Raw genomic sequence first — 26,881 nt, forward strand, 5'->3', positions numbered from 1 at the left:
AATAATCGCATCTATTCTTGATAAACTTGATCTCGGTGAACTAGGCCCAGGACTTCCAGCTGATGAAGCAATTGTACCTCGGTTCCGTCTGTACCAGACATTCTCCACTCTGGTCCTTTGCGGGCTGGTCACAAGAGTCATAGCTTAGTGTCCCATCTCTGTTCCACATGGCCTAGCTCATGCTTACCACAGGCCGGTCTACTCTAGGCCCTGTGGCGGAGGGAGGTCAGCCAGCTGGCAAACCAGCCAGTGCACACGCGCAGAGCCAGTGCACACGCGCAGAGCCAGTGCACACGCGCAGAGCCAGTGCAGTGCCAGTGCACACGCGCAGAGCCAGTGCACACGCGCAGAGCCAGTGCACACGCGCAGAGCCAGTGCACACGCGCAGAGCCAGTGCAGTGCCAGTGCACACGCGCAGCGCCAGTGCACACGCGCAGCGCCAGTGCACACGCGCAGAGCCAGTGCACACGCGCAGAGCCAGTGCACACGCGCAGCGCCAGTGCACACGCGCAGAGCCAGTGCACACGCGCAGAGCCAGTGCACACGCGCAGAGCCAGTGCACACGCGCAGTGCCAGTGCATAGCTGACCCTCCGTTCCACCCCCTGGGATTTGCTGTAATGAAGAACAGCCTCACGTTTTGCTGAAATCAAGAAATGCCGTGTCTACAGCACTCTCCTAATTTACTAACCTAGTTATTCCATCAATGAGGAAATGAAGCTAATTTAACAAGACTTCTCAGTGCACTCCTGTGGATGGCTAGGAACCTCCACGCTCTTCTACAACACACACCATCTGGTCCTCGTCTCTGCCAGCCACAGCCGGAGGCCTGTTGGGCTGATAATTAAAGTTTACCCTCTGCCACCATCACAGACTCCTTTAGACTTTCTTAACATAACACTTGCTTGGCATTAGGCTCAGAACTTTAAAAATTCTTCAGTGTACCAAAGATCATTTCATATTGTTAATTCTTTCCATCCCCAGGTTCTGGTCCTGAAGCTGCAGCTCCGCTTCCACGGCCTTGTTACTCAGTTTGTCAGTGTGTGTGAGCACCTACTGTGTGGCTGGCACACTGCTTTGTTTCTCTGCTTTCCAGTTCTCTTGAGGAGGCTGTAAGTATGTCAGTCTCCTCAAGTACATTATTCTTCTCTTCCTCTGAAATGGTTTTTAAAGTTCTGTCCCTATTGCCAATGTTTTGTTATTTTATCTTATACAGAAAATGTAAAACATGCCATTAGACAATTTGTCAGTACAACTTGGGGTGACAGCGTATGGTCACAGTGTGTGCACACGTCATCCCAAGCTCCGCGCCCTCTCCTGGTGACCCGTTAACCTCACCTATTCTCCACCTCTCTAAATTCCCTGCACATTTCATAGAATGTGGTTCTACAACACCTGACCTCTGTTTCTACTTTAATCCACCCATGCCACAGCTTTTCTTAAAGTTCAGATTAGCTGCACTGGGTGCCAGTCAGCCCTTCAGATGGCTGAGAGCACCCCTCTGCGTGCAACCATGCTCGATTTCTACTCTTCTCCAGGCCTTGGTTACCATGAACACCGCTGCCCTGGTGCACAGACGCCTGGCTGGACCTTCTTTTCAGTTCCTGTAAGCATGTGCTTTGCAGTCTGTTACAACCACTTGAGGCTCTGCTGATTGAGCGACTTCCAATTTGTTTCCCATGGCAACTAGACCACTTCACAGTCCCACCTGCGCCGCAGTGGATGAACAGCCGGCTCTCACATGATGAAGAGGTGTGCAGTCACACAGCTGGGCTGCAGGTCTGCCTCCCTCTTTTCAGTATTTGCTGTTGGCTAGCAGGGTCCGTCACTTACTGGCTTAGAGCAACAAAGCTATTACCTTCTAACTCTAGCACCAGCCGCCACTATGGGCCTGCAGGCACCTGCACCAGGCAGTCTCTGCTGGAGGCTGTGGGAAGAACTGGTTTGATGGTCCATTTAACTGCTTGTGGCCACTTGCATTCCTTGTCTTTAGCCCTGTTTCTGCCTTCAACGCCAATCAAGGCAAGAAAATGTCACATCCCATCATAGATTCCCTCTTCCACCTTGAAGGACTTTGACTATAAAGCCCTCACCACCTCCAACTTGAAGGTGAGCTCTCATTAGTAACCTCGAAGTCTCCTTGAGATGCAGCTGTCCCATGCTCAACAGGTATGGGACAAAGAGGGAGACATCTTAGTGGTGAGACGCTATTGTAACAACTGTCTGTGCTCACAGGTGTGAGTGGGGGACACTTTAGTGGTAAGACGCTATTGTGACAGCTGTCTGTGCCCACAGGTGTATGTGTGTGTGGGGGACACTTTAGTGGTGAGACACTATTGTAACAACTGTCTGTGCCCACAGGTGTGTGTGGGGGGGCACTTTAGTGGTGAGACACTATGTGACAGCTGTCTGTGCCCACAGGTGTGTGTGGGGGGGCACTTTAGTGGTGAGACACTATTGTAACAGCTGTCTGTGCTCACAGGTGTGGGGGGGGCACTTTAGTGGTGAGACACTATGTGACAGCTGTCTGTGCCCACAGGTGTGTGTGTGGGGGGCACTTTAGTGGTGAGACGCTATTGTAACAGCTGTCTGTACTCACAGGTGTGGGGGGGAGAGGAGGACACTTTAGTGGTGAGACATTACTCTGTTTAACCACAAACAAGAGAGTCAAGTCTTCCTTATAAAAATCCAAGGATTACTTTTTCGTGTTGTGTTTATTGGAGATGAAGCCTGGGTCTCACACACGTTAGGCAAGTGCTTAGCACCAAGCTGTAGCTCGAGCCCTGATTATTTGTATTTATTATTCTTTCCATTCCTGGAGGGCTGGTCCTGAAAACTACAACTCATTCCAAAGGCACCTACTTGTGTCCAACAAATACTGACGGTTATTTTTTTCAGTGTTGACATCAAACTCAGGGTTTCTACCTGCTAGGCACAGCTCTACCAACAGGCTACATCCCCGCCTTGGTTGTTGTGATACGGACTCCCCTCCCAAACGCTGAGATCAGGCATGCATTACCACACTTGGACAGCCTACTGAGGTTCCCGAGTTTTGAGACAAGGTTTTACTATGTTGTCCTGATTGGCCTGGGACTCAGAGAGATCCACCTGCTTCTGCCTCCTGGGCACTGGGACTGACGATGTGTGGCAGGCCACCTGTTGAGTTCTTAGTTGATAAAACAAAATGTATCAAGGGCTTCCAGTCTGGCACCCATGCTACTGAGCCACCTGGTGCTAGTGAGCGTTACTCACTGGCATCTCACGGCAGTGGCAACTCCCTCACGGCAGTGACTACTCTCCCACGGCAGTGGCTACTCTCCCACGGCAGTGGCTACTCCCCCACAGCAGTGACTACTCTCCCAAGGCAGTGGCTACTCTCCCACGGCAGTGGCTACTCTCCCACGGCAGTGGCTACTCCCCCACGGCAGTGGCTACTCCCTCACGGCAGTGGCTACTCTCCCACGGCAGTGGCTACTCTCCCACGGCAGTGGCTACTCCCCCACGGCAGTGGCTACTCTCCCACGGCAGTGGCTACTCCCCCACGGCAGTGGCTACTCCCCCACGGCAGTGGCTACTCCCCCACGGCAGTGGCTACTCTCCCACGGCAGTGGCTACTCCCCCACGGCAGTGGCTACTCCCCCACGGCAGTGGCTACTCCCTCACGGCAGTGGCTACTCCCTCAACTCTTTGGCAACGTAATCCTCGCCACAGGACTCCACTTCTTAGCTGGGAACCATGTTGTTTTCCTATTATAAACCTACAACAACCCGCTTCCCCCAGGGCTGGAGCATCAGCCTGCCTCCCGTATGAGGTCTAGAACAGCAGGTCCCATTCCAGTTCCCTTGCCTGCCGGTTACCTATCTCACAGGTTTATCTCCGTCACAGGGACGCTGTTCCTAGGTAGGGAACAGGGAGCCACCTCAATGCCAGGGTGTTATTCTCCAGCAGACACTCTGATGCTGCCAACTATGAGGCCGACTCAGGTTTTATATTCCGTGTGTGTGTGTGTGTGTGTGTGTGTGTGTGTGTGTGTGTGTGTTTGCTTTCCAATGCTACAATACTGTCTCCCATTATATAGTTCTCAGTTTGGGGGTACCTTTCTCTCATTTCTCTCTAAAAATTATGTGTCAAACTCATTTCTAGCCCAGAGTCCTGTGCTGACATTCTTGTCTGTTTTGTGAGAGGCCAACTGTCTTCAATGATGGCCTCTATCATACTGCCAGACATCTGCGGGTCAAGAGAGCCTCTATCAGCATCTTCAGGGGAGATGAGCCAAGGGCCACTGGTTTGCCCTTAGATTAAGAAACTAGGCTAAGAGTTTAAGAGAAATCAGCAGAAGGCCTGGGGATTGTGCACAGCAGTAAGCAGGCAGCTGCCATGCCAGAGCCATGACCGATACAGCTCAGATGAGAGCCAAGCATTCACACCCCTACTCCTGAGGCAGGACACAAGGAACTTCAGTCACCACACAGACACCCCCCAAAGCACATGACTAGAGGTCCCTCTACCCGGTGAGGCTGAACCTGAGGCTCACCTGAATGTCTGGGCAAATCCACAGGAGACCTGCATCCAGACAAAGCAGCTGGTCTGCTTTCTGAAGGGACTACATTCTGGCTTTCCTCAACCCCTTCTCTTCCCTCAGAAACCCTATTTTCTTCCTGGCTTCCTTTCTAGTTTTGTTTCACACAAGGACAGCCCGTCCTTACGAATGAATCCCAGGGTGGAAAGTGAACCCCAGTGGCTCTTTCAGGTAGAGCACCCCCTACAGCCTGTGGTTCTTACAGCGCTCTCAGGTAGAGCGCCCCCTACAGCCTGTGGTTCTTACAGCTCTCTCAGGTAGAGCGCCCCCTACAGCCTGTGGTTCTCACAGTCTGGTTTCCACCTTTACCACCTTCAGGGAAGCTCTGTCCTTGACAGCGGCTCATAGCTCACTAGCAGAAGTTCTGAGCACAGCCTCTCTGGACTGTTAGTTACAGTGGTCCCTGGCGGGGCAGGAGGGGGGGGAGTGCCACACTGTAACTTTAAATACCATTCTGTTGATCCTTCATCAGCTACATCCTTTCACTGCCTGCCTGGGGACCCTCTGGTGGTGTGCCTGGGTGGTCAGGGCTGAAAGCAGAAGCCTTTAAACTGGGCTCATCTCTGGGACCCCTCTGGTGGTGTGCCTGGGTGGTCAGGACTGAAAACAGAATCCTTTAAACTGGGCTCATCTCTCTGGCTTTGTCACTGATTTTATTTGGGAATTACAGCCTTTCTGTGTTTATGTTACAGTTAAAGAGATACTGGGGGGAAACCCCAAAGATTTAAATAAAGCCTAAAAATGGCATAGAAACAGCCTCAAAAGAAAACAGAAATGGTGAGTGAATGAGTGTGGCACAATGATCTGAAAGAGACAGTGAGCATCAGAGTCAAAACAAAAATTCAAAAAATCGCACAATGTGAGCACTGGCTGGAGAACCATAACGGGAAGATCACATAAAGTCTGGAAGGTATGCGGGGACCTTGATGGCGCAGTTCCGACACCATCACAACCGTTATAAAGTTCTGTTCTGATAAGCCTCCAAAAATAGAGGTATAAACCTCGAGAAAGAAGGCCTTTAAAAACTTACTCCCCAGTGTCCTGCACAAGTCGTGAACTGTGTCTCCTACCCAGTGTCACTGCACAAGACGTGAACTGTGTCTCTCTCTTACCCAGTGTCACTGCACAAGACGTAACTGTGTCTCCTACCCAGTGTCTCTTACCCAGTGTCCTGCACAAGTCGTGAACTGTGTCTCCTACCCAGTGTCACTGTACAAGACGTAACTGTGTCTCCTACCCAGTGTCTCTTACCCAGTGTCACTGCACAAGACGTGACTATGTCTCCTACCCAGTATCACTGCACAAGACGTAACTGTGTCTCTCTCTTACCCAGTGTCACTGCACAAGACGTGAACTGTGTCTCTCTCTTACCCAGTGTCACTGCACAAGACGTAACTGTGTCTCCTACCCGCAGAAGAACAGGAAAGCTGAGCCTCACTGAGCATCACTGGGAGATCTTAGCTATTTCATTTTGTAAGAACTGGCGAGTGTTGGAAAGACCATGTAGTCTTCTAGAAATCCTAGCAAACGAGGTGGGCTTGGCACCAGGCCCTCTGCTCTTAGCATGCCAGCTAAGAGGACATCCTTTAGGGTCAGGGGGCATCAGTGGACACCAGAGGTCTTGGAGGAATGGCTGGTAAACATGCTAGCAGCAATGCTATTCTCCGGAGAATTTTAATATTAAGATTGTATACTTCTCGACCATAATTATTATTTAGTGAGGGGATGGAGAAAGCTTTCCAATAAGTGTCAGCAGGCCCAGAACCTGCGGAGGAAAGATCTGCCTGCCAAAGTCCAGATCCCATCCTCCTAAAGAGTTGCCTACAAAGCCAAGGCCAAGTTCAGGCACAGATCTGGCAGCCTTTGTTGACCAGCCCAGACAGTGCTGGTCAGCAATGAAAACAAAACCAACAGAACAGAAAAACAACAACAAAAAGCAGTTGTTTCTCTGTCCAAAGTTTTCTGGGAAAGCAGACTCGTGTCCTATCAGAACTCTCTTTGGGTTCCCCAGGTGGAGATGTCTGGATGTGGCATTGGCTATGATCTGCTTAGCTGTGGTCACTAAGCAGTCCTCTCCCTTCCCCTGGCCACCCTCCCGGTGGCCCTGGCAGCTTGGTGCCGCTGTGGTACCTGCCGTTCCTGGTATCGTGCTGGCGCATGTTCTTGATAAAATGAATCTTCTTAAAATTCTTTGGTCTGGGAGAACCTGAGAGTGTTCGACATCTGAAAAAAAAAAGGCATTTTAAAAAACATTATCCTTGCCTAGTGGACAACTGAGCCATCCACACAAAGACAGGAAGGAAAGACCAGACAAATGGCTGAGTCACTTCGTGGCGGGCAGGAGTGGGGGTGGGGTAGCCTAAGGAAAACAATACAGCCAGCCCGGAGCAAGGAAACTTTAAAAACCCAATGACAGACAATTTCCTTGCTAATACTGATAACATTTTATGTGCATCTCTGAAAAGCTAGCTGACTATTGTCCCCAGTTACAATAATGTAACCTAAATGGGTCCCAAGGACATTAGTCTTGCTGCCATCCTAAATCAACACAGGTAAAGGGAATAGAACCTTGTAAATTTAAAAGATTTGGGGCCGCAGGGATAACATGCAACATTCATTTCAGAAACAAGCCTGAGTCATTTTCTTCTGGAGCAGGATCTGGCCTGGAAACCTTGGCGAGCTGCCCCAGCTCCTGACTCTGCTTGGGAAGTCACAGCTTAATCTGAATGAGAATTAGGACCTAGGTAGTTTCTGTTTCATTTTATTGCTTCAGAATAAATTTTAATAATCAAATACCTATTGAACCAAAGCGACTGAGTTTAAAAAGTAAAATCTCTCCTGAGAGTGGGCAGCATTGCTGACTGTGCTTCTCTGCCAGACCACAGCTGAAGAGACTGTTGAAGTAACCCGGGAATGCTGACTTACAGAACCACATGGACACCACTGCCAGAGCCAAAAATATCACCACGAGGAGGCTAGAGTTTTGTCTTTATTGTGCCCAGAGTGCGGAGCCCCCACAAAACCAACAAGGAGACCGAGTTCTCTATGTAAAAGCAAAGAGCCTTTACTCTTATTCAAGTTCTAACCTGGACTCTCCGTGTGTCTAACGCACCAGCACGATCGAGAGCCCAGCTAAGTTGGGGTGAGGTTTTTATAACAGCAGAAGTTGGAGTGAGGGATTTTTAAGGTTCAGGACCCCTGGTTGGCTGACATTTGTCTGGGTGCCCTATTTAAAGCAGATGGGTGTGTGCTGGGCTAAGGGACATCAGGTGATCTTATCTACAATGGTTGGAATGTTAGGTACTTTCCCTTGTGGATGCTGGTTGGTCCATTCCTGGGTGGTCCCAGTTTGTGCTTTTTTTCTGGAGTCAGGTGTTGCACTGGAGCAAACTAGAATCCAGGCCTGCCTACTTTCTGGTTGTCTCTCTAGACCCTGTCTTGACGGGTGCATACCAAGCTGCCCAGGGCCCCACAGTCTTGTCTTGACAAAGCGAATTATGTCCCTTCTATTAGAATCCTTCCTGACTCTGAGCCCAAGAACTGGCTGCTGCTCTAGGATGTGGATGTCTTCAACCTCATACTTTCAAAAACAAGTTCTGGAAAGGCACTCCACACTGAGCTCTGGGTGCGAACAGCATCTGAATACAGTCATCTCTGTCTCAAGGCCACACGGGAGGACATGGCTGCACCGGGGTAAAGTTAATAGTAAGGGAACTGAACTGGGGAACAAGAAGGGTTCTAGACTTACAGGGCAACTCCAGTCTTTACTCTCCCGCAGGGCAATCTCCAAGATGGGGGTGGGCCTGGTCGATCCCCATCTACCCTGACCAACCCTTCCAGCAGAGGCCAGCCTTTCTAGAAGCCCTTTCTTAGAGTACAGATCACAATATATTTAAAAAACAAAAACGAAACAAAACCGCCCTAAAATACAACCTCACTTGAATAAATCTCACTAATGCAAACCAATGCAGGCCTAAGCAAAGGCATTACAACCAGACAGTACCCTCTGGTGGGTTTTACTAGGAAACCCCCTCCCGTGGGCTGTGTGTCCAGAGAGAAGCACCACTTCCCGTCACTGTCCCTTACAGTGGGCTGAAGCTTCAGCAGACGCACAGGTCCTCCCAGCCTCCAACCCTGACGTTACTATACCCTTGATCACGACCACTCAGGGCTCCCAACTCTGTTAGCAACACTTCCAGTTCCCACCGCCATTAACACTGTGAGAACTAAATCAATATGCACACATATGTGTGTTTCATAAATGGCCAGATAACCATTGGCATGAAGGCACTTACACACGTGCATGTGCACACAGTCATATACAAATCCCAAGTGTTACATTATTAATAAGCTGTGAGGTGGGTGGGAGGTGGGGGATGGACCTCCATATTCTCAAGACAGCAACCCTTGGAATTCGGAGCGGTAAGTGGAATTTCTTTGGAAGCCTTGCAGAGGGCTGCCTGAAGAAATCAAGGAAAGGCAGAACCAGAGGGGGCCTCCATCTTCTTAGTTCTGGGGCTCAAGGGAACACAGAGTATAACAGACCCAGAACCCCAAACTGCTCCCATGCTGACTGACTCCAGGTTTACCAGCCACTCGAGGTTCCCGCTGTCTTACACAGAAGGGGTGGCTGAGGGGAAAAGGACGATTGCGGCTTAAACAGAAAAGAAGCTCCAGGGGATTCTGGGTAGGGCAATAAGTTTAAGACTGTCCTGTTCTTCACTCTGCCTCAACCCCAAACCAGAGCTTTCTGTGCCAGACAGTCTGACCAAGTCTGTCACCTGACAATCTCTAGGTCCTACTGTGCCCTGATGACAGAATGAAGGAGAACAACCCAGGGGCTGCAGAGAGGAACCCTCATTCCTAGGGCTACCAGGGAGACCGGAGTCAGCAGAAGGGCAGTAGCTGGTGAGGAGGTGGCCACAGTGACTACAACAGAGGTAGCTCCACCACCCAAGTCTAGGAAAACGGGCAGGTGCTGGCGATGGCCACGGCCACAGGAGGCCAATCAAGGCTGCGTTCCTAGTGTGCTGTTTGGGGGTCCCCGGTGATCACCAAGCAGTGGCAAACTCCCCAAAGTCCTCCCATTCTTGGAGCTCTGGGTGTGCTCAGGAAACACTGACTGTGTATACTGTGATATAACAATAAAAGTCCTGTCTCTGGGTGTCAGCTTCAGGCACCCCACTAACCTAAGCCTTCCTCAGCAAGCTGTTGTGCTACGCTTCTTCTTCAAAAGCATCTAACCAAAACCCCAGGGAATCAAAGACACGCTTCAAGAGCGCTGTTAGCAACAATTGCCAAGGAAACTGGAACACTGGGCTGCAGGTGACAGCGGGTCAGGCAGAGGACAATCCACAGAGCTGGCTGCACTATCTTGTAAATACCTATTTAAAAGCACCCACTTTGAGTGAAGCGAAATTAAATGAGGAGAGAATTAAATTAAAAACTAATTCAATGAACATTTAGCTCATCCTTGTTAGCACTGATTACAGGATACACTTAATTACGCTTTAATAGGTACCAAGGAGGCAATTGTTTTTGCATACTAACCTTAAAAGCAGACTAGGCTCAGAGCCTTTCTTACACCCTGGGTCGTCCCCCCCCCATCCCCAGGACACGTCAGTGCCATTACTGGGACATTTCCTGTCAGAGATGGCAAACCGACTTCACAGGTCAGCCCATTTTACGGATGGGAGAACCGAGGTTCCACTACTGCCAGCGAGTCCTACACTCCCTACTAGCATGGCTTCTTCTACATGGCTTGTTTCCTGGGAGCAGGACATCCCAGCAAATACGAACGCCTTTTCTGTAGTGGCCACACCTATTTGCTTATTTATATATGTAGGTACTGGCCAACGGGGCACACGTGGGCCACACGGGGCTGTGTGGAGACCAAGAACAACCCTATTGGTTGTTCTCTGCTACTTGTGAGCTGCAGGGACCAGGCTCCAGTCAGCAGTACTGGTGGCCAGTGCCCTCGCCCACTGAGAATTTCACTGGCCCTGAGAAGTTGGGGTTTTTTATTGTTTTGTTTTGGAAGTTCATTTAGAGAAATAAAGACTTTAAAAAACTGCCTTGATTTTAGGTTACTTTTAGATGTTTACGTTTACACAAGTTCCCTTTGAAATTCAGGACAATCTTCTGTAAGCGCGGTTGGGAGAAGTCAGTTACTGCAGGATAGGCTGTTCTCGCTCCTCGTCCAGTCTGGGGCTAACAGGGCACCCCAAGTCAATCTCAACCCTCTAACTTCCTGGGGACAAAATGGCCTGATCTTGAACCCTAGTGAGGGCAATTTTTACCGCTACCCTGATCGGCTGGGGTTCTTCTGCTAACAATTGTCACACAACTCCACATACTGGCTTGGCGAGCACTAGGCCTCCTTTCCTTTCTCCTTGCTGATGGGGGTGGATGCAGAGATGTCGTGCGGCTCTGATGCCAGTTATGTGCTGCCACCTGGGAGCATTGCCCTCCCTCCTCCCTGCTCACCAACTACTTGGAACAAAGCCAGTTCCCTGCCTTGGTTTTACTGGAGCTGCTGTGTGGTGTCTTCAGGGAAGTGGCTTCTTCCCGTCTGCCTCACAGAACACGTCCTTTGGGGCTGCTGGGAGTGTATATTTCCAGAGACTTCAAAAGTAGAGACCAGCCTACCAGACCCCGGCCTTCAGGATGATGTCAGTGGCCAGATTCACAGTCACCTGATATCTGGGTTTGTTCCTCTGCTTCCCAGATTGGTGAGGAGCCCTCTCAGGACCTCGCTCTGCCCTCCACAGTGGCATAGGAGAAGCTACATCCTAGAGTGTAGCCAGGCAGATGGAACCCAGATGCAGGCTCAGGAAAGGATGAAGTCAGTCCACACCTGTCTCCTTGGCCTTGGCTATTTCAAAGGATGGAACCAGACACTTTTCCCTTGCCAGCTTGGAGCTGCAGGGAGAAGGCAAGAAGTCACAACATGCGAATGCTTTCTCCTTCACAAGGGAAGCCTGGCCAGAGCTCTGCATCAATGTGGGCCAACGGAGAGGGCAGGGCGAGGGGAGGGAAACCTGCCAGTCACAAGCAATTGCTGTCATCCCAAAAATGTGCTTTGCTAGCACGTTTTCTAATCTGGAAGGAAAAAATGGAATGGAATGCTTCCAAACCCAAGGGAGTACTTGCAACTATCTTCACCAGGTTGCCCCAGCAACTAGCTAAGGAGTGACGTCACCATCACCTCCTGAGGAGATCTGGTTGCTTCTGCTGAGAGTGAAGCCTAAGATCTTAAGTACTGTGTAATGCCAGGGCTAATATGGCTCTGTTTCCATAAACAGCCACTTTTAAGATGAAAGGGCAGCTGGGGCTGAGACTTGAGAGCCACCACAGATGGCATGAGGAGGCCTTGGGTGCCATCCTCAGCTCCTCAGACCAACACCAACCACAGACCGCAGGAAAAAGAACCACCAAGTCTGCAAGCAGCTTGGCCTGCTCCAGTCTATAGATGGAGCATCCCAGTTTTCACGACTTCAGGGTCGGGTTCCACACAGAACTCTTTGTCCCTGCGAGTCAAATACTTATCCTCAAAATTTAATTCAGAAGATTAGGAACTAAAAACTGCCAGCTGTTACAATGTACACACACACACACACACACACACACACACACACACACGAAGCACGAGAACTTACCTCCGGAGAGGGGCATTCTCCTCAATATCTTCCAGGGTCTCTAACGACGATCTCTGGGAGATAAGGCGACGCCTACAGAGAGAAAAATCCAGGAGTTAATAGTGCACAGTAAAACTGATCAGAAACTGGGAATTCCTAACTATCAGGAGGAAAAAAAAACAAAAACAAAACCCAGCATATACGGCCCTCAGTTCATTCTAAACAACTGTCCTTACGCCCACAGGCAGTGTGGTCCTCACCCCTCATCAAGGAAACTTTGTGGTGATATTTCATTTGCGTTTGAACAAACAAAGCTTGCCTGAAGATCAGAGTGCAGTTAAGCCACTAGAGGCCAGGGAGTGGTGGCGCACACCTTTAATCCCAGGATTTGGGGAGACAGAGGCAGAGGGACCTCTGTTAGTTCAAAGCCACTCTGGGCTACACTAGATTAATCTAGATTAAACAAAGACAGGCAATGGTGGCTCACACCTGTAATCCCAGGATTTGGGATCCCATGCCTTTAATCCCAGCACACGGGAGGTGGAGACAAGAAGGGATATGGAGAGAGGAAGCTCAGGCAGGAGGAGACAAGAGCTCGATGCAGTCTGAGGTTTGGTGGAGACCAATGGAGTCTGGATATGCAGTGTGAGGTACAGTCTGAAGCAGTAAGCCAGAGGAGGCAGTCTGAGGACAGCCTGAGGATCTGGTGGAGGTAAAAGGTCTCTCTAGTGGCTGGCTGCTCTGCTTCTCTGATCTCTCAGCTTTCATCCCTAATATCTGACTTTGGGTTTTTATTAAGAACAATTAGAATCTGTGCTATAAAACTTCACTTTGCAACAGACATAGACCACTACAGAAAGTCACAGCCAATCAAAACACAAAGTTGTGGAGCCCAGGCCCAGCGGACACAAAACACCCCACCCTTAAGGGTCAGGGAACACTGTGAGAGAGGCAGTGGAAGGATTCTAAGGGCCAGAGGGCCAAGGAGTGCTGAGCTGGGGTCCCGAGCACAGTCAGCCTCACCAACATGGCTGCCTAAACACGAGCTGAACAAGGACAGCAATGGACATGAGCAAGTGTGCAGGGGTGGGGCGGGGGAATACGGGTCCTCAACCCTACACAAACTAAGAAATGCTGAGAGTGGAGAAAGTCTTCCCCAGGGAGGAACATACCAATTGGCTATCTAATACCAAGTAGCTAGCCTTGAAAACATGTACCTATAAGTAACACTATCTAGACTGAGCAGGCTATATTTATGTATTTAAGATTAAAATGCATATACATACACATATATGCATTAACAACAATTAATGAAAAAAGAGGTCAAGAATCAGAAAGAGGGCTATATGGGAGGACTCGGAGGAAAGAACAGGAAGGGGGAAATGATTTCATTAAAAAGAAAGGAATTCTGGCAAGATTCAGTGGGTCCTGAGAGTTCCTTTTCGTGTGGGAGAATGGACGCCCCAAGTTTGCCATCTGACTGCAAATGTCCTTGGTGGTACTTGTGCACCTGGCCCACACCCCACATAATAATAATAAACAAAATTAAAGCAAAAAAGATTAAGACAAAAGCTATCTTTAAAGAAGCTGCTGTGCCCCTCCCCTGCAGGGGCTGCCACGCCCATCTTGCTTTCCTGCATTTTGATAATGCCACTCAGGGACAGACCTCTTTGTGGTGGTTATAGAAGCAGAAGACCTGTTTCAAGTGTCCATTGCCAAAATGAAAATTTGACTTTTTTTTTTTTCATGAAAATTTAGGACAAAAACAACATGATGCCTCTTACAATACACAGGATTGCTGAGGCACCATGAGCCTTCCTGAGCATATGCTGTTAAGAATTCAAACGTTGATCATTTGAACTCATTGAAATTCAATTTTGAAAGCACATTTTATCATTCGTGTACCTGTGTCTGTCCACACGTGTATGTGGGTGCATGCATGTACAAGCCAAAGGGCAACCTTGGATTCTGTTCCTCTTGGGAACTACCCATCTTTACTGCGACACGGTGTCTTGGTTGGGGTTTCTATCGCTGTGAAGAGACACCATGACCACAACAACACTTAGAAAGGAAAACATTTAACTGGGGTGGCATGATTTCTGAGGTTCAGTCCATTATCATCATGGTGGGGAGCATGGCACATGCAGGCAGACATGGAGCTGGAAAAGGAGCTGCTCTATGCTGATATGCAGGCAACAGGAAGTAGACTGAAACACTAGGAGGTATCTTGAGCACAGGAAACCTCAAAGTCCGCTCCACAGTGACATACCTCCTCCACCAAGGCCATACCCATCCCAACAAAGCCTTACCTCCTCCTGCCACTCCCTATGAGATCATGGTGCCCAATTGCATTCAAACTATCACACAAGGTAGCTTACGAGGACTGGAGTTTATGGATTCAGCTACGCTGACTAGCCATTAGGCTCCAGGGAGCTTCATGTCTCCACCTCATCAGCATGTGGAGGCATGCCAGCCTGCCCAGCTGTTGACAAGGGCACTGGGGATTGAACTCAGGTCTTCATGCTTGCATGGCTAGTGCCTGAGCTCTTGACTCTTGCCTTCAATCATGTGTAAACAGTTACTACCTCAGAAAGGCCATGACCCTTCTGGAGAACTGGAAACAAATGATTGAGGCTAACTCCCAGAGACAAGTGAGAATGAGTACTTAGCATGACAACTTTTCCGTTGTCCAACTGCATATGGTCTTTCCAAATCACCTCAATCTAGTTGCTTTTGGCAGGCCAAAATAAGACAAAGCCTTGGTAACTAAGAATATCTGCCTCCACGTCCTGTCTTACTGCCCACGTCTGTCTATGTAAGAGTAGTGTACCCCTGGCACCACCCAAAGCCTTGAAGTCAGAAGTAAAGGATTAATAGATTAATGGGGTGCATCCCTAAACATCACTGGACACAACGGCCACACGCAGAAGTAAATGTAAGTTACAGATACTAAAGTCTCAACCAATCCTGTTATGCGCTCAGCCTCCCTTTGTAGAACAGGATTCTGGGGTGAGCACTGAAGGGTGTGCCCCTGAGAACTGCCCTCCCTTCTGCAATCACCCTTAGCAGGTCCCTGTAAGCTCTGTAGCCACTGCTCAGGAGTAGGCGTAATCGAAGTCCCAGTCAAGCTCAGCCAGGCTCCCCCAGCCCCGAAGACACTGTCTGTCCACTTAAACAGTATGACTGCCGGCCTGGCTTTGGGACACGTGGCCTGCCACTCTTTAGGGGCTTCAGTTCAGGCAGGAATTCACAGAACCACTGGAAAATTCCTTAATCTTTTGAGACTACCTTTCCTAGCAACAAAATGAAGAGCAGCTAAATCTCCCCTGAACTCAGGACCCCCCTCCCCAGGCTCCTCCTCCACCTCGCTGGTCCACCAAAGTGCAGATTCCAAAGGCGCTTCTGTAGAAAAGCTGCATCCAGTTCTGCTCTTCCCACCCAGGGAAAGACGGCTGCATATTCGGAATGCATTGTGTTAGACTACATCTTCTATACTGTTCTAAGAACTTGCTTTTTTTTTCTTAATTGGCACATTGGGTATTTTCCTCGTAAGCTGAACAGGTATAGAGTCACACATGAACGTTATTACAGACTAAATGTTCTCTTTCCCCACCCCAACCCCACTGCTCACATGAAATTCTAACCCTCAATGTTAACCTGTTCCTTTAAATCAATGGGCACGCTTCCCTTAGTCACAAAGATTCCTTGAGACACAGGTACACAACCTAGAAAAACCCACTATCGGTCACAGTAAGAAACTCTAACACGGTGCCAAGACAAGCCAGCACCAATGCTTGCCCTTCTTATGATAACGACCTGTTTATCTTGTTATTAGAAGGCTGTGTCCTGTGAGCTAGCTGTAGTGATCATCTCCACCCCTTACCATGCTGAACCCTTCCAGGAGCCATGGCAACGGCTTTTCCCTACCCTTCTATCCGCCGGAAGCTGTGTGGATGAGGTAGCTGAGGGCAGGCAGCCAGCTTACGCAGCCACTTTCACCCTGCAATTTGTTTCCTAGGCCTTTATCATAGGCACAGCTGATGAGCAAAAGTCTTTGCATATTGTAATGACTGATAAAGAATACTTAGCCTTTAAACAGCATGCTATGTTATTAACCACACAGACATTCAGTAATAGACCCACAAGACTCAGACACAAGCATTATGTGCTGAAGTCACCGAATCAAAGTACCTATGACTAGCAGACCGAGCCACACCTAGGGACTGCCCCCTTGTCTGATAATGATATGCAAGGGCCTACCATGCCGGCCACACTGACCCCAGTGAGGTTCACATTTAATGTCCAGTTTAACCAGCATCCTGAAAGCATTTCGGACTCACCTCAAAACACTAAACACAGGATGCTGAGCAAGAAAGGAGCTGAGACCCACGACAGTAATTTACATATCTGAATACACCCACACCAACCAAAGTGTTCTACTCACAATTAAGCCCGCACAGCTCAGCTGCAAGAAGTCACTGGATATCCCAGGGACCTGCAGATGGGCAGAGTGGCCATGTTCTAATAAATTCGTTTGCATACACTGAGAGCTTAAGAGTAAGTCGCTGGGCGTAAAGGAAGAGAGCTACACAGTAGATAGTGAGGGTGAAAAGGGGGGACCCAGCATCCCTAATGTTTCTTAGCACAAGAGAGCCATTATCTCCATCTTTAGGGCAGGAGCAGCTGTCATCCATCCATCCTGTCCCGGGCTCCACGGTGGCCGCCGTCTTCATCCTGCCCAGCAGTGACTCTGAGGACCCTGGGAGAGTGAAGGTAGAGGGAGGTAGAAACCACAGTGGTCAGGGCATCTTAGAAGGACAAGGCCAGGTACTGAGTACTGCCCAAGGAGTGGAAAGCCCTGGTCCAAGAGTAAGGACCACGATATAATGTGTTAAAAGTTGACTCCTGGGCCTTGGTGTATGCCCTTGTGTAAAACAACGAAGGCACCGGAAGCCAATGCACTTGAGCCTCGCTGCATCTCAGAACGGCCTTTGTAAAGTCTGCCCCTTGGGCCTGCCTCCAGAGAGTCTGCTTGCTTGTCCGGGCTGAGCTAAAAGGATTTTCTTAAACCACCAGGGGATTCTAATGAGAAGGACAGTTGATCCCACTAAAGGAGGTCACCGCCAACAGCCTGCTCTGGTCAAGGGTGAGTGACCCTCATTTAATTCCCTTACTCACCTGCATCAGCGGCGCACTTGGAATTGAGGTTATCATAACCAGCCCTGAGCAAGGACCTGTCTCGTTCATCCTTGCATGGAAACCTTACAAAGGTCACCTAGCAAAGGAAAGTAGGTCACTGAGGCTAGGGAGGACACAAGCAGGGACCTAGTACAGTGCACTTGGATGCCACACACATACAAAGGGCCAGAAGAGTGAAGGTCTAGGTCTGTTTTCTCTGGAACCAAAACTGGGTGGACAGGTAGGGCCCTTGGGGAGCAGCCATGCCAAAGGTTTCCTGCCTTGATGTTCTGTCTGCTTGCGTGAACCCACTCACACAATGTTCTGGGCTATGAGTTGGGCTACTAGAGGGCAGAGTTAGCTCTTCACAGGTGTGGGAAGTGATGGTAGAGACCTTAACTACCATAAGCAGGTCACAAGCTGGGGACATGATGATCACATCTGTTCAAATGGTTGTTAAAATAAAAGAAAAAAAATATTTAGTATATCCTCAAGCATATAATTTATCTGCCTTAGTGTTGTACATGTGCCCACTGATCAATCTCGTCCCTCCCCACGACAAGACCAAACAAGACAAAACAGAGGACTTTTGTATTAATTAATTTTCTACTGCTCTGATCAGACATCACAACCAAGGCAACATACAGAAGAAAGAGTTTGTTTGGGGCTTACAGTTTCAGGAGCCCATGACAGTGGTAGCAGGGAACAAGGCAGCAGGAGGCAGGCATGGAACTGAGCAGGAGTTCAAACCTCACATACTGATCCACAAGTTCCAGGCAGAGAAAGATAACTGGGAATGGCAGGGACGTTTATTTGAAAACTTCAAAGCTAACAGTGACACATCTCCAACAAGGCCGCAGCTCCCAAGCCTTCTCAAACAGTTGCACCAGCTGGGAACCAACTGTCTTAGCTAAGGTTTCTATTGTGAAGAGACACCATGACCACAGCAACTCTTATAAGGAAAACATTTAATAGGGGTGGCTGTCTTGGAGTTTCAGAGGCTCAGTCCATTATCATCAGGACAGAAAGCATGGTGGCGTGCGAGCAGACATGGTGCTAGTACTGAGAGTCCTACATCTTGCAGGCAACAGGAAGCTGATTGAGGCATTGGGCAGAAACCTGAGCATAGTAAAGCCCGCCCCCACAGTGATACTTCCTCCAATAAGGTCATACCCACTCAACAAAGCCACATCTCCTAATAGTGCCACTTTCTAGGAGATTATGGGGGCCAATTCCATTCAAACCACCACATTCCACTCCCTGGTCCCATAAGCTCATAACAATATCATAATGCAAAATGCATTTAGTCCAACTTCAGAAGTCCCCATAGTCAATAACAGTTCCAATCCTGCTTCAAAGTTCAAAGTCTCTTTTGAGATTTAACTACAATCCTCTGTAAAATCAAAATCAAAACGCAGATCACATACTTCAAACACATAATGGCACAGGATGTACATTACCATTCTAAAACACAGGGAAGGGAGAATAATAAGGAAATACCGGACCAAAGCAAGACGGAAAACCAGCTGGGCAAACTCCAAACTTTACATCTCCATGTCTGAAGTCAAAACACTCTCAGATCCCTAACTCTGTTCATTTTTGACTGCAACACACTTTCTCTCTTGGGCTGATTCTACTCCCTATCAGCAGCTGTTCTTGGTGGGTATCCCCAGACTCTAGCATCTCTGGAATCTTGGGTTCTCCAAAGCAACACGGTCAGGCCCATCACAGCAATAACCCACTTCTGGTACCAACTTCTTAGTTAGGGTTTCTGTCGCTGTGAACATTTAATTGAGGGGGCTGGTTTAGAGTTTCAGAGGTGCAGTCCATTACCATCTCAGTGGGGAACACAGCGGCATGCAGGCAGACATGGTGCTGGAGCAGTTGAGAGTCCAACATCTTGTAGGAAACAGGAAGTCGACTGAGACACTGGGCAGTATCCTGAGCATAGGAATCCTCAAAGCCCGCCCCCACAGTGACACACTTCCTCCAACAAGGCCATACCCACTCCAATAAAGCCACACCTCCTAATAGTGCCACCCCTATAAGATTATGGAGGCCAATTATGTTCAGACTACCACACCAAGCATTCAAATAAACGACCCATGGGAGCTCTTCTCATTCAAATAATCACAGCCCCCTGGCTGGCTACAGAAGTCCTTCTTTAGGCAGATGCGCAGTCCCCAACTTCCCTTAGAATGGTACTTGGCCTTCTCCTTTATATATAATTAGTGAACATGTTTGATGTCTGAGCCTCCATTCTACTTCCCAAGACCCTGAGTGCATTCTTGGAAAGTTCCACACTGCTGAATAGGGAAAAGGTGGGCTGGATAAAGCACAACCCCACCTTTATCTTATAAACTAGGGAAGCTTGAAACCCCAGGCTCCTTCACAGACTCAGAGACTTTAAAAGTCTCGGCCCTTGGGTTGAGGCTTGCCAGCCTAGAAGGCAAAGCAGGCCTTTGTAAGATGTGGGAAGATCTCTTCTTTCTTGAGCACAGGCCTCATGCCCTGATTCATGCACCCTGCCTCAAGGACATAGTCTTTGCTCTGCCAAAAAAAAGGTTGTAGTGTCCTAAAACACATGGCATTTCTCTGCCATCTGTCACTGGTTTACTATGGAAGTCTGCTATTTAAAGGAACCCTACATACAGTACAGTGCTATATGGAAACCTGCATCTGCCATCACTTCTGTGTTTCTTGTGAACATGATGTTTTGCAAAGACAAGGCTCTCAAAGCAAAGCCAAACTCATGAACGTTCTGCTGTTGCTTCCTTTTCAGGGTTTTAAACTCCTAAGAGCCACAGCCCTCTGAGCTGGCGCTGCATTCTGCAAGTAAGGTAAGGTAACGCAGGCCATGCATTGCAAACTTTAAAGTCAAAATTCAAGAGGACTCTTAGTGGATGTCAAATCACTTCGCTGAGATAGGCCTTAGGTCCTAAAGCAAAATGGCCTTCACTCCCAATCACCAGATCCAAGCTTTGTTCTGTCGCTACGGATCTGAAGCTTCATCAAAAAAAGCTGCTGAACTTGAGCACAGCCCCTAGTGGCTCACCTAGCAGCAAGAAGTGTTTAAAAGAGTAGAGAGAACCTCAGGCTAGCTGTGGAATCTGACAGGGCAGTGCCATACTGCCTGGGCTGGGTCAGCAGTCACAGAACCAGTCAGGCTAACTAACACCTCCCCAGCAGTTTACTGGGCAAAGGGCTCCCAGCCAGCCTGCCGCACGCACCAGCCTCCTTCCCACACCAGCCGGCCTGCCGCACACACCAGCCTCCTTCCCACATTACTGCTGAATGTCCTGATGTCAGAGCCATCCCAGGATATAGACCACAGTGATAGAAATCCCCAGGGGCTACTGGAGTCTTCCTCAGAAAGGAAGGAAAACAGGTTCATTTTTTATGAAAAAAGAGAGGTTCCCTAGAGAAAGCACATAATTGGTTGTCCAATGCCAAACAATCAGCCCTGAAAACATACACACAAGAAACAACATACTACGGACTGAGCAGGCTCTATTCAGGAATATATAAGTATATACATATATGTATATTATAACAATGAAAAAAGTGGCCATGAGTTTGGAGGAGAGAAGGAAGGACATACGGGAGGGCTTAGAGAGAAGAAAGGGAGAATGTTATAATCTCAATTTTTGTTTTGGTTGCTTTTGTTTTTTGAGACGGGGTTTTTCTGTGTAGCTCAGGCTGTCCTGGAATTCACTGCTACCTCAGAGATCTGCTTCCTCGGCCTCCTGAGTGCTTGGATTAAAGGTGTGTGCCACCACTGCCTGGCTCAAACCTATTTTTTAAAAAGACTCCATCTGATGAATCAGGCAAAGAAATCAAATTAAAATGAAAACACCAGGTGCTGCGACCAGCTTGTTCAAATAAGATCTGTTTTTACATTGTTCTAGGTGGGTTAAGAAAGACTCTAAATGTTTGCAGAGAACACAAACGGTGCTTGGCTTCTTATTCTTGCCACAAGGGTTCTCAGTAGACTTGCCAAATCCTGGAAAGCCCAGGTCTGAGATCAGTGCAGTACTTCTAGCTATTTGGGGCAGACAAGCTGTGAACAGATTTACTATCTGGCCAGGCATCCGCAGTCAGCCCCTGCAGGCCTCCCTGGGCACCCAGGCCCTGCAAATGTGACACGGAAGCCCAGAATGACTAAGTCCCTCTGGGACAAGTTCAAACACCTCCTCCACGGGGTGGAGGAAGGCTTGAGAAGCTACTACACAGGCTACCACGTCCCTTTGAAGGTTATCAATGTCTGGTATACTTCTGATGGTCAGGGGCTGGGCCGGGACCACTGGCTCTGTTCCAGATCACGCAGACCCGACTAGAGCCCATGCCTGCAGCTGGGGTACACATGCTAATCAAATGCTCAGAACAAAACTAGAGAAGCAAATGCACTGGCTCAAAAAGTCAGGATCCAGACCAGTCTTGTGAACCTGACGAGACAGATGACACCAGTCTTCCTATGGAACAGACTGGATTCCCCTGTGGTGACAGAGGTGACAAGTGGGAGCCAAGACAGGGCAGGGTAAGGGTGGGAAGGAAATAATAGAAAAAAAAAGCAGTCAAAATCTAGACGCAAGCCCAAGAAGCTCGGGGACAGGTCAGGAATGTTCTGAGCGGACATCCAGATTCCAGGAATCAAGTTCTGTATTCCCCAAGGCAGCCAGGCAGGCAGGCACTGGCAACCTGTGCTCCCAGCAGCTGCTAAGATCAAAAGAGCCCAGGTGTGGAGGGGCAGGCAGAGTAGGCCAAAGGCTAGATAAAGCACAGCTAAAACAGAGGCCCTGACCATGGCAGGAGGTTCTGGGGAGACAGGACTCAGGGGAGTGGGAGGCATAGCATTCCTTGGAACAAAGTCTAGTCTCAGGAAGGAGCCCAGGGAGCCCAGCCATGGGTAGGTTCCTAGGCTGATGGAATCAGGAGATACAAGGGCCCAGGAGCCACCATGGCTACATGCAAAACTGTGTGGGAATGGTGTTAGCCACAGAACCGTGCATACACTGTGATTCAGAGGTGGCCCAGAAACACCTGCAGAGGACTGGAGTGCTGGGAAGGGGTCCTGCAGCAGCCATCCCTGAGAAAGGCTTCTGAGTACTATCCCTGGCCCACAGTTTCAGCCTCCTCAGAAGCCAGTTTCATTCTCCATCCCCCTTGCTACATACCCCAGCCTGACAATGCCCTGAGCCTTGGTGACACCACCTTTCTTAGTTTCCTAGTTCCTGGAAGACCCCGTTAGAAGCTGCACATCTTCCTAAGCCAGACACACATGCATGTTCCCACAGAATCTGTGCCCAATTCTGTGAAGACTGATACACAAGGACGGAAGACGCAGAGAGAAAAGGAAGACCCATCATGGAGGTGAGCATCCCACCCTCCCTTAGGGCTGGCGGAGCTGCCTGTCCACAAGGCGCCAAGGGACCTTTAGCAGACAGACCTGCTGGCGAGGACGCCACCATTAAAAACTCCTGACTCCTGGTCTGACCTTTCTCTGTTCTGAAGGACCTGCAGCAGCAATGGGTGTTGACAGCTCGCAATTATTTATAGCAAATTCACGATCGATGGGGTTCCGTAAATCCTAGTTTTCTAGGAGCTGCTCAGATGAACTGCAGTGTATCTGCCCACAGAGCATCTGCCTCATCCCCAGCGTCTCCAGTCCAGGCACCAGGGGAGGTCAACTCCTTTTTAGAAACTTACTGTAAAATGCCTGCTTTTCTTTGTTTCTCATATTTATCTCTTTTTGTCAAAGCTTAACAGGGACCAGGCACTGAAGCATTAGTCTCCTAAGTGGGCTTGGGGGTAAAAGATGCCCCAGCTGATGACAGCATCCTCTCTCCATCCATAAGAACGCCACCTTCATCTTCAGACACAGCACAGTGCCACCTGGTCCAGGAAGCTGTCCTTGGTGTTTTCTGAATTCCTACAACATTTGGTGTATTGGCGCTACATGCAAATATTAACACCTAAACACTCATACTTTGGATGACTCTGCTCTGATTCTCTTACACTTACCTCCAACCAGTCTACAGGCATCTTAAAAAAAGCTAACACGGTCTTTCCTTCTTTGGAATCCCTTCAGGGCCTAGCACGTTGTATGAGGTGGACTTTCAATAAATCTGCAGTCACAGGTGGAAAAGAGAGGCAGCGTGGGGTTAACAGTCCTGGGGATTCAGAAGGTCCTCACTGGAGTGCTGAGGACATGGTTCAGTGCTAGGTAAAGGGCTTGGCATGCAAGCATGAAGACCAGAGTTCAAATCCCCAGTACCCACAAAAATGCCAGGTGGGTGTGGTGGCCTGCCTGGAATTCCAGCACTCTGGCCAAGGGATTCCCAGAGCAAATCAGCTAGCCAAACTAGCGAGCTCTGGGGCAAGCGAAGGAGTCTCTCTCAGTATTTAAGACAGAAAGTGACTGACAAAGACACCAGCATCAGTCTCAGCCCTCCACACTGATACATATTCTTTTCGTTTGTTTGCTTTTCCAAGACAGGGTTTCTCTGTGTGGCCCTGGATGTCCTGGAACTCACTCCGTCGATCAGGCGGACCTTGAACTCACAGAGATCCACCTGCCTCTGCCTCCCAAGTGTTGGGATTAAAGGTGTGGGACACCACCACAAAGCAATTCCAAACATTTTAAACATAATTGTTGCAATATTTACCTATGGCCCAATCATGATTATAACACATCAAATCTGTTGATATTTAAATTACTTACTATTTATTTGTATGAGTGTTTTGTCTGCATGTGTGTCTGTGTACCATGTGTGTGCATGGCACACAGGGAGACCAAAGAGGGTATTCCATTCCCTGGGACTGCAGGCTGAGACACTGTGGGGTGCTAAGAACTGGACCACGTTCCTCAGGAAGAGCTCTTACCATTCAGCCATCTCTCCAGCACCTCCTTTTAATACTTAAACAAATGTGAAAACCTGAAGACAAGGGTGCCATTTTTTGAGTCCAAGGTGAATCTCAGCATCTCATTTTTTTTCTTTTGGTGCTGCATATACAATAAGGGTATAATCCCCATTGGCAAGCATAAGCAGAGCCTGTGGCAACCATTTTCAAACATCTTGGGGCCCAGTCTCTTCAGTAAACGGTAGAGGTGAAGCTTAACTGCATACACTCTACCTGCTCTGGCAGCGGGAGTGATTAGTGCATCGTTAGCTAAGTAATTACTGCGCAGTCATCAGTGTACCAGGCTTGTTATAGACAGTAGGGGTCGTTTTATTTTCCTGTAATATTAAAACACCTTATTTACAACAATGTGTTTATTCTAGTCTTTTCTGTTGCTTTAAAAGTACGCTGACAACCCCCACCACCACCAATGCACCTTTAGCATATAATTTCAAACTATATAATTCTCCCACACTTCTGGGAGAAGACAGGAACTCAAGCAGTTAATCACGTATCACATCCACAGTCAATAACAACGAGAAAGGAACCATCAATACTGCCTGTTTTCTTTTTGCTTAGCTTTCTCTTCTCTTCAGTTCAGGGTCTAGCCTAGGGAACTGTGCTGTGCACAATGGGCTGGGCCTTCCTGTATCAATTATCAAGACTATCTCCCACAGATAAGCCCACAAGCCAACCTGATCTAGGCAATCCCTCGGCTGAGACACACTTCTCAGGTGACTCTAGAGTGTGGCAGGTTGACATTTAAACCTCCACAATATGGACATGTGACACACATAAGCTCATATATATTATACCTAACATGTTAAGCAGCTACCTTGCACAATCAACTCACCAGGAATGCTCACAGCAGCAGGCGCACACAAGCCCTCATGCCCATCAACCAATGAATGGCCAAATAAAATGCAGTGTCAATCAGCCTTAAAAGAGAAATAAAGTATCGACGTGAGCTACAACATGAACCTCGAGAACCTTCTAAGGCAGAATTGCCTAGGAATTCGTTTAGATGAAATGTCCCGAGAAGCAGAGCCATAGATGGAGAAGGTTCACAGGGCAGGGAATGGGGACCGTCTGTGACTACAGGGTTTCCTTTGGAGGCGATGGAAGCTTGCTAAGATCAGACAGCCAAGACGGTTCCATAACTCGATGAGTGTGCAGGGAGTGTAACACCCATTGGCTTTCAGTAAACAGATGGCAGCAGAGTTTATTGCAATAAAGCTGTTAAAATATTTATGTATGATATATGAAATCTATAGATGCACATGAATACGGGGAAAAATACATATTGAAAATGAACCAACCATTTGTGGAACTCCAAAAGCCCCTGCTGAGACCCTCAGAATGTCACTGTGAAAACTATGGGGTTCAACTTTTCCTCCCTGGGAGGTAGAACGGCTTGCTCAGGTCAGCGGTAGACAGTAGGGGCACCAGGATGAGGACCACTCTAACACTAATGGTTCCTATGAGTCCTATTTCCAGTGCACTACAGCAGCCACCAGGTTAGACCTGAAAGCTATTGATGTGGGCATGTGAGGGGCCCTCCCACAACTTACACGGACACCACAGCATTGCCCTCAGGCTGCTTAGAGAGCCTTTGGCCTCAAGCACAGGACTGTCACCCAACTCTGCACACGGACAGAGCAAGCAGGAAGGCTCCTTGCCATGTCTGTTTCTCTCCTCTCTCCCTTTTCCCCGCCTTTGGGAGAGGACATCTTTGAAAATCAGTGCCCTTCTTTCAGGCTTGCTCTGGTCTGTAGAAAATGAGCCACGCATCTCTCCATCACCCAGGCTGCTCGGCCAGCGTCTGCAGAGAGGAAGCAGCCTCCCAGTCTTTGGAAGCTGTGTTAGTGCAACCGCCTCAGCAGCTGCAGTTCTAATGACGAGGCTGTTGAGGGAAAGTTTCCAAAGTCACCCTGCAGCAACAGAGCTGTGCCTAATGCCACACGAAGTCACTCAGATGCAATGGGGATTCTACCACGTATTGGATTCATCAGCCTATCTCAAAGGTCTGAAAAGCCCCTTCATGTCAAGGCTTTGGGGATATCACACGGATGCAGTGGAAAGAGTACACACACATATACATACATACATACATACATAAATATATATATACACATATAAATATATATGCACCTCTGTGTGTCAGAGAGGGAATGCATATGTGTTTGGGAGTGCCCATACAAGCCAGAACCACTGCCCTAGGGCTTTAGTGACTGAGAGCTGAGAGGAAAGCCGAATGCCAGCCGCTGGAGATGAGGTGCCCTCTGGCAAACAAGTAGATTCATAGAGTCATAAGGAGAAATGCTATCTAGACACACTCAGATGAAAAGCGGGGATAGCAAACTGGAGTGTCACCAAGGAACCAGCATGTCAATCCTGTCTGGGAGGCAGGGGCGGGAATCAGCATGCCTGAAAACAGGGAAAGTTGACCAAAACAGCACGCACCACAAAAGGTCAGGCGGCACGACCCTTCTGTCAGCACCCCACCCCCTCCACCCCCGGACTCTGAGCGAAACAAAGAAGTCACCCTTCATTTCCTAAACACGCACTGCAAAGCGCCAGGGTCATGCG

General features: G+C 48.8%; 1 protein-coding gene across 3 annotated transcripts in view; it reads right to left on the reverse strand.

Moving 5' to 3' along the window:
* The window catches only part of Cables1 (Cdk5 and Abl enzyme substrate 1), a 103,364-nt gene that overhangs the window by 46,435 nt on the left and 30,048 nt on the right, over nt 1-26,881 (reverse strand). For all 3 annotated transcript variants that reach the window (XM_041660354.1, XM_041660356.1, XM_041660353.1), the window contains exons 2-3: nt 12,236-12,307; nt 6,708-6,800 (exon numbers count right to left, since the gene is read on the reverse strand). In XM_041660354.1, the coding sequence (XP_041516288.1) occupies nt 6,708-6,800; nt 12,236-12,307 (165 nt within the window). The remainder of the gene's footprint in view (nt 1-6,707; nt 6,801-12,235; nt 12,308-26,881) is intronic.

This window comes from Microtus oregoni, unplaced genomic scaffold, assembly GCF_018167655.1.
Source record: "Microtus oregoni isolate MIOR12 unplaced genomic scaffold, Mior012 000011F_ref0000422, whole genome shotgun sequence".
Classification (NCBI taxonomy): domain Eukaryota; kingdom Metazoa; phylum Chordata; class Mammalia; order Rodentia; family Cricetidae; genus Microtus; species Microtus oregoni.